Source organism: Colletotrichum aenigma (genome assembly GCF_013390185.1).
Source record: "Colletotrichum aenigma strain Cg56 chromosome Unknown KSG_Cg56_contig03, whole genome shotgun sequence".
Classification (NCBI taxonomy): domain Eukaryota; kingdom Fungi; phylum Ascomycota; class Sordariomycetes; order Glomerellales; family Glomerellaceae; genus Colletotrichum; species Colletotrichum aenigma.
The window spans coordinates 6,838,688-6,850,687 of NW_023500909.1; the positions used below are offsets into that span (position 1 = coordinate 6,838,688).

The 12,000-nt window shown below is 54.3% G+C and overlaps 5 protein-coding genes across 5 annotated transcripts; 3 read left to right on the top strand and 2 right to left on the bottom strand.

Moving 5' to 3' along the window:
• Positions 1-1,358: 1,358 nt before the first annotated feature.
• Positions 1,359-2,317, top strand: CGCA056_v005835 (uncharacterized protein; the record flags this gene model as incomplete). Its single annotated transcript, XM_037321086.1, has 3 exons — positions 1,359-1,609; positions 1,664-2,029; positions 2,080-2,317. The coding sequence occupies 3 exons, from the start codon at positions 1,359-1,361 to the stop codon at positions 2,315-2,317; spliced, it is 855 nt and encodes a 284-aa protein (XP_037182061.1).
• A 417-nt stretch (positions 2,318-2,734) lies between these two features.
• sed2-1 (Tripeptidyl-peptidase sed2) lies at positions 2,735-4,516 on the bottom strand (the record flags this gene model as incomplete). Its single annotated transcript, XM_037321087.1, has 1 exon — positions 2,735-4,516. The coding sequence occupies one exon, from the start codon at positions 4,514-4,516 to the stop codon at positions 2,735-2,737; it is 1,782 nt and encodes a 593-aa protein (XP_037182243.1).
• A 581-nt stretch (positions 4,517-5,097) lies between these two features.
• On the bottom strand, positions 5,098-6,908 carry CGCA056_v005837 (Maltose permease MAL31; the record flags this gene model as incomplete). Its single annotated transcript, XM_037321088.1, has 4 exons — positions 5,098-6,086; positions 6,137-6,225; positions 6,278-6,663; positions 6,723-6,908. The coding sequence occupies 4 exons, from the start codon at positions 6,906-6,908 to the stop codon at positions 5,098-5,100; spliced, it is 1,650 nt and encodes a 549-aa protein (XP_037182242.1).
• An 898-nt stretch (positions 6,909-7,806) lies between these two features.
• Positions 7,807-9,436, top strand: CGCA056_v005838 (putative transcriptional regulatory protein; the record flags this gene model as incomplete). Its single annotated transcript, XM_037321089.1, has 4 exons — positions 7,807-7,908; positions 7,995-8,092; positions 8,161-8,426; positions 8,493-9,436. The coding sequence occupies 4 exons, from the start codon at positions 7,807-7,809 to the stop codon at positions 9,434-9,436; spliced, it is 1,410 nt and encodes a 469-aa protein (XP_037182230.1).
• Positions 9,437-10,121: 685 nt separating this feature from the next.
• MEL (Alpha-galactosidase) lies at positions 10,122-11,871 on the top strand (the record flags this gene model as incomplete). Its single annotated transcript, XM_037321090.1, has 4 exons — positions 10,122-10,220; positions 10,275-10,563; positions 10,606-10,817; positions 10,939-11,871. 4 exons carry the CDS (start codon positions 10,122-10,124, stop codon positions 11,869-11,871), a joined length of 1,533 nt encoding a protein of 510 aa, XP_037182229.1.
• Between the last annotated feature and the right edge of the window lie 129 nt (positions 11,872-12,000).

Consider the following 12,000-nt stretch of genomic DNA (forward strand, 5'->3'; position numbering starts at 1 on the left):
TTATCGATAAGATGACGATAAGAGTCCGATAAAGAAATACGGAAAGTGGGGATGCATCACAGACAACTGGAAGAACTTAAGGTAGGCGGGCTCTCTGAAAACACACAGTGCTTCCCGTTTTCATACCTAATTAGGTACTTAAGGAGGTACCTTACCTCGGTTTGAGATTTCTGACCAAGCCAAGATATGAATGTTTCCCGCTCACTTCTCCATATCATCTTGCGGGGCAAACAACACCTGTCCAGTGCTCAAAGGGAGTCTCCTCAATGCCATGCCAAGCTAATGGGGAGCACCGGGCGGGACTCAAGCCTTTCGACGCAGTCATACTTGACCTCTCCCGGTGATAGGTGCCACAGAACGAGGCCGTGAGAAGAGGATGGGAAAATGGCGAGGACGATTGAGTTATCAACAGGTGGCTCTCAACTTCGCCATACCATCAGTCTTGCTTTGGGCGGGCGGGTCCGACATCCTCATGAGAAAGACAAATCACCATCCAGAGACGCGATGCTGCTGTCATTGACGAAGCGCATTGGATGCCTCCGTACGCCGCAGATTATTATCGCAACAGACCCGACGGCTTGGCATCGGGATATTTCCAGTCTCCACGCACCTTCTAGAAGCTAATTCCGGGAAATCGAGTCAGGTCCAGAGCCTCAATCTCAACATGCAAGGCCGCTGGGCTGGACACACGATACGAGTTACCACTCGAGACGGCTGCATGACAGGCAAACAACCGCCGCTGCAAGGATTCCCAGCTGGTCCCAACGTGGCATCACTTGCACCCGCCCGCCGGCATGGTCCATCTGATCTTTCCGTGCTTCGCGGCATCTTCGGGCGAGACCACAGTTCGGTCCCTGAGACGATGCTGTTTGATCGTCTTGCCTCCACTGCCTTGTGACAGTTCTGACGGTCTTCCTCTGCCACCGCCGGTTGGCTAGCCGGACTCGTGTCAACCACATCTCCGGTTTCCTCACCCCACGAAACCCCGACATGGAGAAAACCTTCCTCAGCTCGCTGCTCATTTTAGTCTCCGTATCCTTTTTTTCGCCGGTCCAATGCTACCTTGCAGCGCCTTATTCGTCTGGTTCCGAAAGTCAACACTCGATGAACCATACCAAACAAGTGCCAAGAGCGCATGATTCGACATTAATCGGTGCATCATATGAACTCGCCGGCCAGGGTTTACTGTCAACCCAACAATCAGCATGTCTACAAATGCCACGATGCTTCCAACCCCTTCAACATTTGTCCCTTCTTCCATTCCATCAATTCTTGTCCAACATCTCACCTGAGCGTCTTTCTTTTCCAGCTTCGCACCACTTTCACTCATTGTCCCATCCGGCAGGTCCAACTTCATCATGGTGTGCATTCAGTCATTCACTCTTCTCTGGCTTGCTTCGACAGCAGCTGCCCAAAAGTGCAAGCTCCAATTCGATGGACGCATCCCGTCCGGGACCGCACTCAAGTCTCTCGATGCCAAGAACAACTTCTTCAATCCTCAAAACGTCTTTGGCAAGGGCTTAGCCTTCAGCCAAGTTCTCCAACTGCCCAAGCAGGCCGGCTCTCCTTTTGACGGCACGAAGAGCGTGCCCGTCGAAGTCACCATCAGGTACTGTCAATCGGCTGTGATACTCGAAATTGCAGTTGGACTAACAGGCCTTAGTGACAAGTCGATCTTTAACAACCAGACCGGTTTCCGCCGCGCCGAACTCATCCCGTCCAGCAACTCCGGCACGGATCCGTCTACCACAGGCGTGAAGACCCTCCACTTCAGCATCGCAAAGGATGCGCAACGACCCCTCAATACCTCCCACGAGTACCAGATGGCTTTCCTAGAGAGTAATGACTTCAGCACGAACCAGATGGTCCTCAAGACTGGCACTATTCTCGGCGGAAACAACGCCAACCCGGACACGCTGCAGCTCTTCGGCAATGTCAACACCAAGCCGTCGCCTCCTGTCTTATTCAGCACCCCCTTCACTGAGGGTGTGACGCATAACTTTGCCGTTACATTGGATTTCGGGGCCAAGTGAGTACTGCTACATGCCTCCGACAGCCAAGTCACTAACATAAGGGTAGCACAAGCAAGGTCTTCTACTCGACTGGCAAGGATCCCCTCAAGGCCCAGGGCGACGCAGTCAAGAACGACGTCAGTGGACAGGGCCAGTACCACTTTGGTCTTCTCAAGAAGCCCGTGGGAGGCACCGGCGACATCACCAAGAACGGCTTCCAGCCCTCCGGCATTAACGAGGGAGTCATCTTTAGCGGTATCTTCCTTGAGGACAGCGCCGACGGATGCGTCAGCCTGGCTCCGTAAAGTAATCGAGTAAGAGCGAAACTCAATGCATCACGTCTCTGACTGCATAGAAGTTTCTCCTGGTTCATAATAGGCTCAGGCAATAAAAATGAGACCGCCTATTTTTCCTGTGGTAGAGCGACTACTTTTCTGTGGCTATACTCTAATTACTCCACCACCGTGGATATCGTCGTCGTCGCTTCTATTGTTATCGTCGTTATAGTCGTCCTCGTCCTCGTCCTCGTCCTTGTCCTCCTCGTCTCTGTCGCTACCATCGCTTTCGATAGTAATAGTCAAGTGTACAGGAAATATAGCGGCGCAGACACAGGAAAATTAGGCGATCTCATAAAAATAATCTCGATTATTGAATAACAAGGTAGAAATAGCCAGCCTATGAGTGTGCAATGTCTCTAGACCAGCCCATTACCAAGATTGGAATTAGTCCAAGTCCATAAACACTTTGAAGAACTTCTCAAAATTGTTGGGCACACCAAGCCCGGTGATGGTATCGAAACCCGGCTTCGCAGGCCACCCTCCAGGCGCGTCTCCGTTCCAAGCGCAAGACTGGCTTTCTCCCTCAACAACATCTTGGAGTACGGCACGCATCTTTTTAGAGTAGAGTATTGGGTTCAACCAGCCAACTGAACCCTTTCCAGCTCGTAGACGTGCGTCATTGACCAGAGCTATCATGGCCGCAACGACAGGACAACTGGCACTGGTCCCAAGGACACTGCTCTCCTTGCCGGCTCGTTGGATGACAAAACCAGAACCGATGGCGCTGATGTCGGGGAAAGCACGACCGGAGGTGTTGTAACGACCGTCAAGAGTGCCATTGAGAGCCTTGGTGTACTTCTTCACCACACCATCTTGCCATTCCGGTCTTTCAAAGTAGTTGCTGAAGCCACCAGTGCTGAACTTGGCTCCATTAACGGGCGGCCCAGAGTTTGTCGTAGCCCCGATCGCAGTGACGTACGGACACGAAGCTGGAAAGGTTGGTAAAGTCATCTCGGTCATCTTGCCGTCGTTGCTGTAGCACTTGAGGCCTCCCGTACCCCGTGCACCGCCATCTCCGCTAGCGGCAAGGACAGATACGCCTCGCGCTGCGAGAGAAGCGAACATGTCGCACGTCCTGATGGCGTACGGCCGTGGGACGCTCAACTCATCATCGGCGTAAGAGATTGATATGACATGGGGCAAGGTGTCGTCTGGTCGGGCGAGAAGATACTCCAGAAACTCCAGATAAGGCTCGTTGTCTGACTTCGGAGAGTCATCCGGTTTTCCATCCTTGTCTAATTTTGTTCCGCGGCCTCCTGTGGAATAGTACACAACATTGGCAGGATACCCCAAAGCCATGGCGTATTGGACGTCAAGTGCAGCTTCCGAGCCGGCGACATTTGCGCTTTGCCGGTTCTCGCCGCCGTTGATGAGCTCGACGCTGAATTCGTAGCCCGTCTCCAGAATCTCGGGTGCGAAACGCTTTATAAACGTCGTGGTGTCTTCTTTGTTGATGTACTCCTCCAGGAAACCCGCAATGCCGAATTTGACGGGTGAGTTCCCGATGGGGGCTGTATAATTGATCTTATAAAGGGATTTGATACAGATCGGGTCAGTGCCATCGTCGCAGGGATTCTTTGATTTACCGGGAGGTGCTTTTGGTTTGTCGGCGAGCGGATCCAGCCGCAGTGGCTGGCGGGAGGTGGCCATGAAGTTGGTAACAGGATGAACAAAGTCGATGGCCGAGGAGATTTTCTCTGGAACTGAATATGAGAGAGCTCTAATAGCTGGAGCCCCGCCATTGAAGCTGTACTGGTTGAACTCCGTGTTAAGAAGCTTCTCGCCGTTTGCAACCGTCGTATTGAAATTGATCCAACTCCGGGACACTTCTAAGTCGACGATATCCTGAGCCGTAAGCCACGAACGTACGGCATCCACATCCTCTCGGCTGGCGGCACGGTAATTCTCTACGGATTCTTGAGAGAGACGTTTTGCGTAGTCCTTGCTAGTCGGGTTGCTGATAGCCTTGAGGCGAGATTTCAATTCGTCGAGCTTGGGCTGCTTAAGGGCAACGGAAAGGGTGATCCTATCCGATTGTCCGGGTCTACCCTGGGAAACCCATCCCTGAGGGACATTGATAACATTCTCGACCTGAGTAAGGGCGCTTCCGACAGAGATAATTGCAGATGCTGTGATCGCATACAACGTGAAATAGTTGGCGATCATAATGGCGGCAGGAGTATTGAGAAGAACTCGAGTGAGAATCCAGCAAATTCAACGAGAAATTAACTTGCACAAAGATATCTGCCGGCTTTTGAACCTTACCGGTGCAGGAATTACGAGGGATTAAACTCGTTGCCGCGATCCTAGTTAGGAAAAAAGTGAGGTCGGACGACTCTTGCATTTACATCCCAAGAGCTTGGGCGTTCATGTTGTCTGTTTTCTTTGACCAACATAGTGTTTTGGGGATAATTGTTCGGCCTATGCGGCCGGTATTTCCTGCGGCTGCGGAGACCAATGCAATACATCATTTTCGGCACGGATCAATGGCAAAATCAGTGGTACCATCAGTTCAGCCATCCACCCATTCAGCCGTGATGCAATGACACGATGTTGGAGAGCGCTCCGGTTAACCACTTTGGGCATCGGCACATGAGTCAACCTGTACATTTGCGGAACATTTTTCAAAATATGCCGGGGAGACTCTTTAAAGATTGTATATAGACATGTAATATATAGCACTCGGTTCTGCAAATGGTAGTGGCATTGCGGGCATGAGGTCCGGGCTTACACACACAACACGGTGCCTAAACTTCGTGCTCGTGGTGGCTAACCACGGCAGCAATCTTCTCTTGACGGTTGGCAACCTCCTCCAACTGCGGTCTTAGGGCATCGGCTGCCTCTTGCGAGAAGTGACGAGCGCTAACCCGATGCTCGAAGAGCAAGTCAATCTCCGAGTACGTGAGACCAAACGGCTCCGGCAGTCTGAAGAACGTCCACGCGAGGAACAGGGCCGCAATACCAGCCCAAAAGAAACCACCCTTGGCGCCCCAATTCCAGTCGTTTGTTCCGATAATCTTAGGCTGAATGGCGTTGACGATGAAGCCACCCGAGTTGTAGAAGGCACGGGCGAGTGCGACAGTCTTGACACGCAGCCGAGTGGATGGCATCTCAGCCACGAGCGTGTAGCAAGATGGACCGACGCTAAGCTGGAAGAGGAAGAGCATCACGACGATAAGAGCTCCTACACCCCAAGACTTTGCGTTCGATTCGGCGCCGATGCCGAGTCCTCCGATGACAATGAGAATGATGACCATGGACGACAAGCCCGCCAAGTAAAGGGTGCGTCTGCCGATGTGGGTCATGATGTACCATGCGATGATGCATCCGATGAGACCGATGCAGTTCTGCACCAAGCCCATTGAGAATCCGCTTTCTTTGCTGAGACCGGCGCTCGTCATGAACTGCACACCATATCCCATGAAAGGGACTCCGCAGAAGGACTGGGTTAGCCAGACCATGCACGCAATCTCGGTGCGGCGGAGGTCGATGCCACGGAAGCAGTCCCAGTAGTGAGTTCCGGAGCTGACCTCAATCTCAAACTGGTTGGTAAGTCGCATCATCTCCATGTGGGCATCGAGATCAAAGTGGACGCCACTCTGAGGAGATGTCAAGCTGCGGACCGCTTCTCTTGCCTCCTCCATGCGGTTCTGGCGAACGAGCCACCAAGGGCTCTCCGGAGCGAACAAGGTGCCGATGATGATGGGGATAGGCCATACCCATTGAATCGCAAAGGCTGTATGAAAGTCAGCGAAGCGGTCGACTGTCAGTTCTTTTACCACTTACGAATGCGATAACCCCACTGATTATCAATCTGCAACAGACCACGAAGCATGCCGCTGCTGATGAGTCCTCCGATGACCCAGCACATGTTACTGCGCCCATTAGTTAACATGCGCGTCATCTGCGATGGGAAAAAAGACTTACACCCAGGACGTCATGTAGCCTCTGAGTGCCATAGGGCAGATATCGGCAGCATAGGTGACAGCCAAGGTCTGGAAGATGCCCCATGGGATACCCTGAATAAGAGCACCAGCAAGAAACATCGGGAGACCATTAGAGAAGAACGGAATGAAGACGGCGCCAATCATCGCAACCATAGAGACGATCATGGTCTTCTTGTATCCAAGCCACTCGGTGATGAAGCCATTGAGGATGAGGCCAAGGATGGAGCCGACTTGGACACCGTTGTTGATGATTGTTTGCCACCGGGACGAGACGATCATTTCACCCTCGGAATTGATCTCGTCTCCATAACGGTTCGCAAAAGCCGGAAACACGTAAAAGTTGCTCATCAAGTTAGTGTCGTAACCCTTTGCGTGTTGTTAGTACCTCTCTATGACTGAATATTCCAGGACAGGAGACAGCGTACCTCCATGATGATGGCAAGAGAGATGATGAACGAGAACATCACGGCCTTGGGCCAGAATCTAAGAGAGTCTCGAACGCTCATCCCACGCTCGATCTGCATCGCCGTGATGGCTTCGCCTTGGTTATGATCATTGTGGTGGCTGGCGGCTGGCACCGCATCGGCGCCAATGGCCTTGTCTTGCGACATGTCGAATCAGATTGTAAGAAATCGCCGAAGAAACCGGGCCGTCGAGAATGAGGTTATTCCCACATCGTGACAATAGTTGGAGAGGGCGCGACGTCGCATTTATAGACAAGAACGCGGGGGCTGTTCACACCCTGCAACGCAACACAACAGCTGCCATCTGAACAGGCCAGAGCCCAATCCAATCTCCTGGTATTGCCGAGGATATGCGGAGAACCCAGACGAACCCATGATGGGGGCAGCGTTGGCATCGCACGTTTTGAGGACGAAAGCCGCACATCGAGGTGCTGATGGGAGGGTCCCATGGGGAATTCTCCGGGTTGAAGACGATGGTCGGTCGAGACTTTTGGGGAAGCAACCAGGTGCCATCATTCGTCAGACGATTGTGGGTGACACGACTCAATGCTCTGAGCCGGGGTTGAGAGAGAAAACCGTCAGTATTCCGCCGCTAGCCCCCAATCGAGCGTAGGATACCGACAGGGAGAGCCCTGGTCACTCGAACTCGGCCGGGTAACCAACGCGTGGTGAAATAGAGCAGCCCAGGGACAGTGAATTTTTGGTGCCATTTTCTCGCTGCCGTCAATACCAAACGCCCCATCTGTATCTGTCCAACACTCGTTGCGCGCCGCTTGACGAGCACAGCGGCCTTTGCTCCGAGGTAACCTCCGCGGCATGCGGAAACCTTCGGCTTGTGCTGCATGTCGGTACATATTCGGTTGCCCCATTGTCTTCACATGACGACGTCCTTGCGCTGGAAAGAGTTGCCTGACATGATCCTGCAGAGCCCGACGGCGCAAATGCCACTCCAGGGAGGGCCTCGAAGACTGCATTTACTGCCACGAAAGGGGAATCAAATGCGTCCAGAAACCACCTCAAGGCGGGTACTACGAGCAAAGAGAGAATGAGCGCAAGAAAAATCAGGAACAACAGGAACGGCAGCACCAACACCAAGGACAGGCTAGTCCGTCACCCGGATCCCATGCCGGTGGCTGGTGCTCCCGATGTGAGACCACGCCGCATGCCACTCTGCCTAGTCTGCCCGTCCGGCTGGATCTGGCGAGACTCTACTTCGACTACATCCATGACCAGTTCCACTCCCTCTTTCACCGGCCAAGCTTTATCGAGGATGCTCTCGCCGACCGGGTGCCTCACGGACTCCTTTACGGTATCTGTGCCTTGTCTGCCAGGTGCGTCCCCCATGCGTTGCCAAGACTCATTGATAATGAAGACGGGCAGAGATCTGATAACAATCCAGATTCTCGACCGACCACTCCTTCGCGGACATTGACCCGCGGGACAGAGGTCGTGTATATCTGACAGCTGCTGAGAAGCTGACCAACCTTCGCGATGTGTCGTTAACAACCATCCAACTTTGTGTGCTGGTGGGAGCCGCGGCAACAGCCGATGGGGATGGGGAAACAGAAAACATCTACTATGGCGTAGCATGTCGCATGGCACAGCTGCTGGACCTCCCCAACCGACCAGCAACCAGCCTCTTGGAACGCGAGATCAATATAAGGGGTAAGACAATCCTCCGATGCCAAGTTCATCTGCAAGGCACAAGAAGCCCAACTGACAGGTCCCCAGTCTGGTGGTCACTCTGCATGATTGACGTGTGGTCATCCACCGCAGTCAAGCTGCCCAAATTGCTACCGGCGAGATCCGACATTCCCCTGCCGATGGACGATCTGCCGTTCCTATCGATGAGTCGCAGCGTTCCTGCAGCACCCTTGTCGAACCAGAGCTCGCAGCATCTCTCGCAGATGGTGAGGCTGAATAGGATCTTGCTCGACATTAATGACTTTAACCAGCGTTGCGTGGCCGAGAACCCTAACTGGGACTCTCTGGAGCAGGGCGTAGAGACCTTGAGCGCTCGTATGGAAGCCTGGCTTGCAGATCTCCCAGACAACATGAGAGATACACCCGAGAACTTTGCCTGGTTCGCGGCACGAGGTCTCGGCCGGACCTTTGCTGCGGTGTACTTGGGATACTATCACTTTGGGCAGCTCCTTTATTACCAGTTTCTGTACGGTGCAGCTGCTACAACGGCCATCAACCCTACGGCATCCGCGTCCGTCGCGCGCCGAGACTCGTATGCAAACAAATGCAAAGACCACGCCGCCCGGCTGTGCGACATGGTGTATCGCGCTCAAACAACAGCCGGCGCTGACGTTAGATATACCATGACGGCGCATGTACTGGTCATCGCGTCCACGGTCCAAATCCACACCCTGTTGTTCAGCGGCAACGAGGCAGACATAAGCGTGGCCCGCCAGCGTTTGGAGAGAAATTTTGAGCTCATTTTGCAACTGCGATGCTACTGGCCAACGACGGACCACGCCATCAGCCGCCTGAGAGCATTCCACGAGACGGCGCGGACCAGCATCGACACGAGCTTCGTCCTTGACCGTTGGATGCTCCGATTTCTGGTTGAGTTTGCGGGGCCAATGGAGGAAAAGGACGTCGGAAGTATCCGGCGCGGGGATGGAGATGAGATGGAGTCACTGTGGACGATGGAGGGGCTCCGATGAGGGGGTGGATTGTGTGGTGAAGTTGGGGAGCTGATTCTGGACTCTTGGCCCGTCGGCGGAGACTGAGCTCTTGGGTACTACATAGTGGACTTATTCGATCTTGCGCTCTCACATGCCACACACACGGCCATGAAGCCGTTCATATTCGTTACCTGGGGTGAGGTGAGGGACTCATCTTCCGAGAAATACGCCGGCAAGGGTTGCAAAAATTCTCACGAGCCAGTGACCACACGGCATAGCAGCGGGGTGCCTCCTTGGCTACAGTTGCAGGTATTCCTTCCGATCATTTGCCAGGCTCTCCCCCCGAGATGCAGTGCTCAGGCCGTTTGACCAGCGGATCCGAATGACTCGGGGGGATGGTTGGTTGGAACCTGGGAGTGCGGAGAAGGCGGCGGGAAACTCGACGAGTATTCCGCCCCCTGTCGGCAACACGCTCCGTTTACACGACCTCACCGGCCAGTTGCCCCTCCGTGCCCCTCTCTTGGCGGCCGGCATCATGTAAGTCGGAGCCCGCGAAACGTGATGTTGGAGGTCACGATAGCGGGGCTGAATGGATCTGCTATGCTACCTTTGCTGACCGTCTGCTCGGTATAAGAACGGAAGCCCGAACGACTTTGTGCCTCTTTCATCGAGCCGAGCGACTAGCAAGATCCATTGCTGTTTCTCTGATCGCACGACTGTCAAAATGACACCAAGATCGCTCGGTTTCGTGGCCGTGTTGGCATCGGCTAGCCGTGTCGCCGCTCTCATGAATGGGCTGGCTGATACACCTCCAATGGGATGGGTAAGTCTATGGCAGCCTCTAGGTATATGAGATAGGATGATTGACCATGGCCAGAACAACTGGAACGCATTCGCCTGCGACGTCTCCGAGCACCTCTTGCTGAGCACATCGGAACGCATCGTGAGCCTTGGCCTGCGCGACTTGGGATACAACCACGTCGTTCTGGATGACTGCTGGCAAGATGAGAACGGCCGCGATGCCAGTGGCAAGCTTCAGCCGAACCTTGAAAAGTTCCCCAATGGCCTCAACCACGTGTCCGATCATATCCACAAGCATGGCATGAAATATGGCATGTATTCCACAGCTGGCGAGATGACCTGCGCCAGATTTGGTAACTTTATGAGTATGTCTCTATTCATCTGACATTTTGATTGACCTTTTCAAGCCGGCTCTCTGGACCACGAGAAGGACGATGCTGATAGCTTCGCCTCCTGGGGCGTCGACTTCCTCAAGTACGACAACTGTTTCCATATGGGCCGGATGGGCACGCCCGAAATCTCCTTCAACAGATTCAAGAAGATGTCCGATGCCTTGCAAGAGACTGGGCGACCGATTTCTCTCAACCTGTGCAACTGGGGCGAGGACTATGTCCACACGGTATGTCTGCTTGATTGCTTCTTCCTATGCCCCCATGGTCCCTGTTGTTCCCGTCGTCCACACTGTCCTCTTCATCTCTTGCTATATCGGCTGGTCCGGGAATCTGCTAACAACTGATCAGTGGGGAATGTCTATCGCCAACTCCTGGCGCATGTCCGGCGACATCTACGACTCCTTCACCCGGCCCGACGACCTCTGCAGCTGCAACACCGCTGCGGACCCCTTCTGCATAGCCCCCGGAACCCACTGCTCCGTCCTGTTCATCATCAACCGCGTCGCGGCCTTCGCAGACAAGTCCATCCCCGGCGGCTGGAACGATCTCGACATGCTCGAGGTCGGGCAGGGCGGCATGACGGACGAGGAGTACAAGGCCCACTTCGCGCTCTGGGCCGCGCTCAAGTCGCCCCTGATGCTCGGCAACGACCTCCGCGACATGCCTGCCGAGGCGCTCAGCATCGTTAACAACCCCGCCATTATCGCCATCAGCCAGGACCCCCACGGCCGTAGCGCTCTTCGAGTCAGGAGGGATGTCGGCGGTGGCTTGGTGCCGGACGAGTTCGGCGTCGCGGAGGCGCAGGTCTGGAGTGGACGGTTGGAGAACGGCGATCAGGTCGTCATCTTCCTCAACGCCGCGGGCACGGAGGTTGACATGGAGTCGTCGCTTGCGGAGATCTTCGTCGCTGATGGCCCTGGAGGCTCGGCGCCGCAGGTTAAGTACAAGTGGGCTGTTCACGATCTGTGGGCGGACCGCATGCCGACGGAGACGGCGCAGGCGCTCTTTGACGCGGAGAGCGACGACGCTCGGGTCAAGATCTTCAGGGACGCAAACTGGTATAACGCCACGGAGATTCCGTACGCTGTCGGACTGGAGAAGGAGGACCCGAGGTTGTTTGGCAAGAAGATTGGCGATGTTGAGCCGAAGGGGGTGTTGAAGGCCACTGTGCCTAGCCACGCGGCGAAGGTCTTCCGGCTCAGGAGGATCGCGCAGCCTGGGGATGGCTTCAAGGCGAAGAGCCATGACCGCACAAACAGAGCAATCAAGGATGAGCTCTGATGGACTTACGTCTGGGCCATAGGTAAATGCATACGGAAACTTCGCGACGGGTTTGTCAGATTGGTCGTCGTTACGAAGGAAAGTGTTTCGACTTGTACAGGGTCAATAGAGAGAATATTGAGTAGCCGG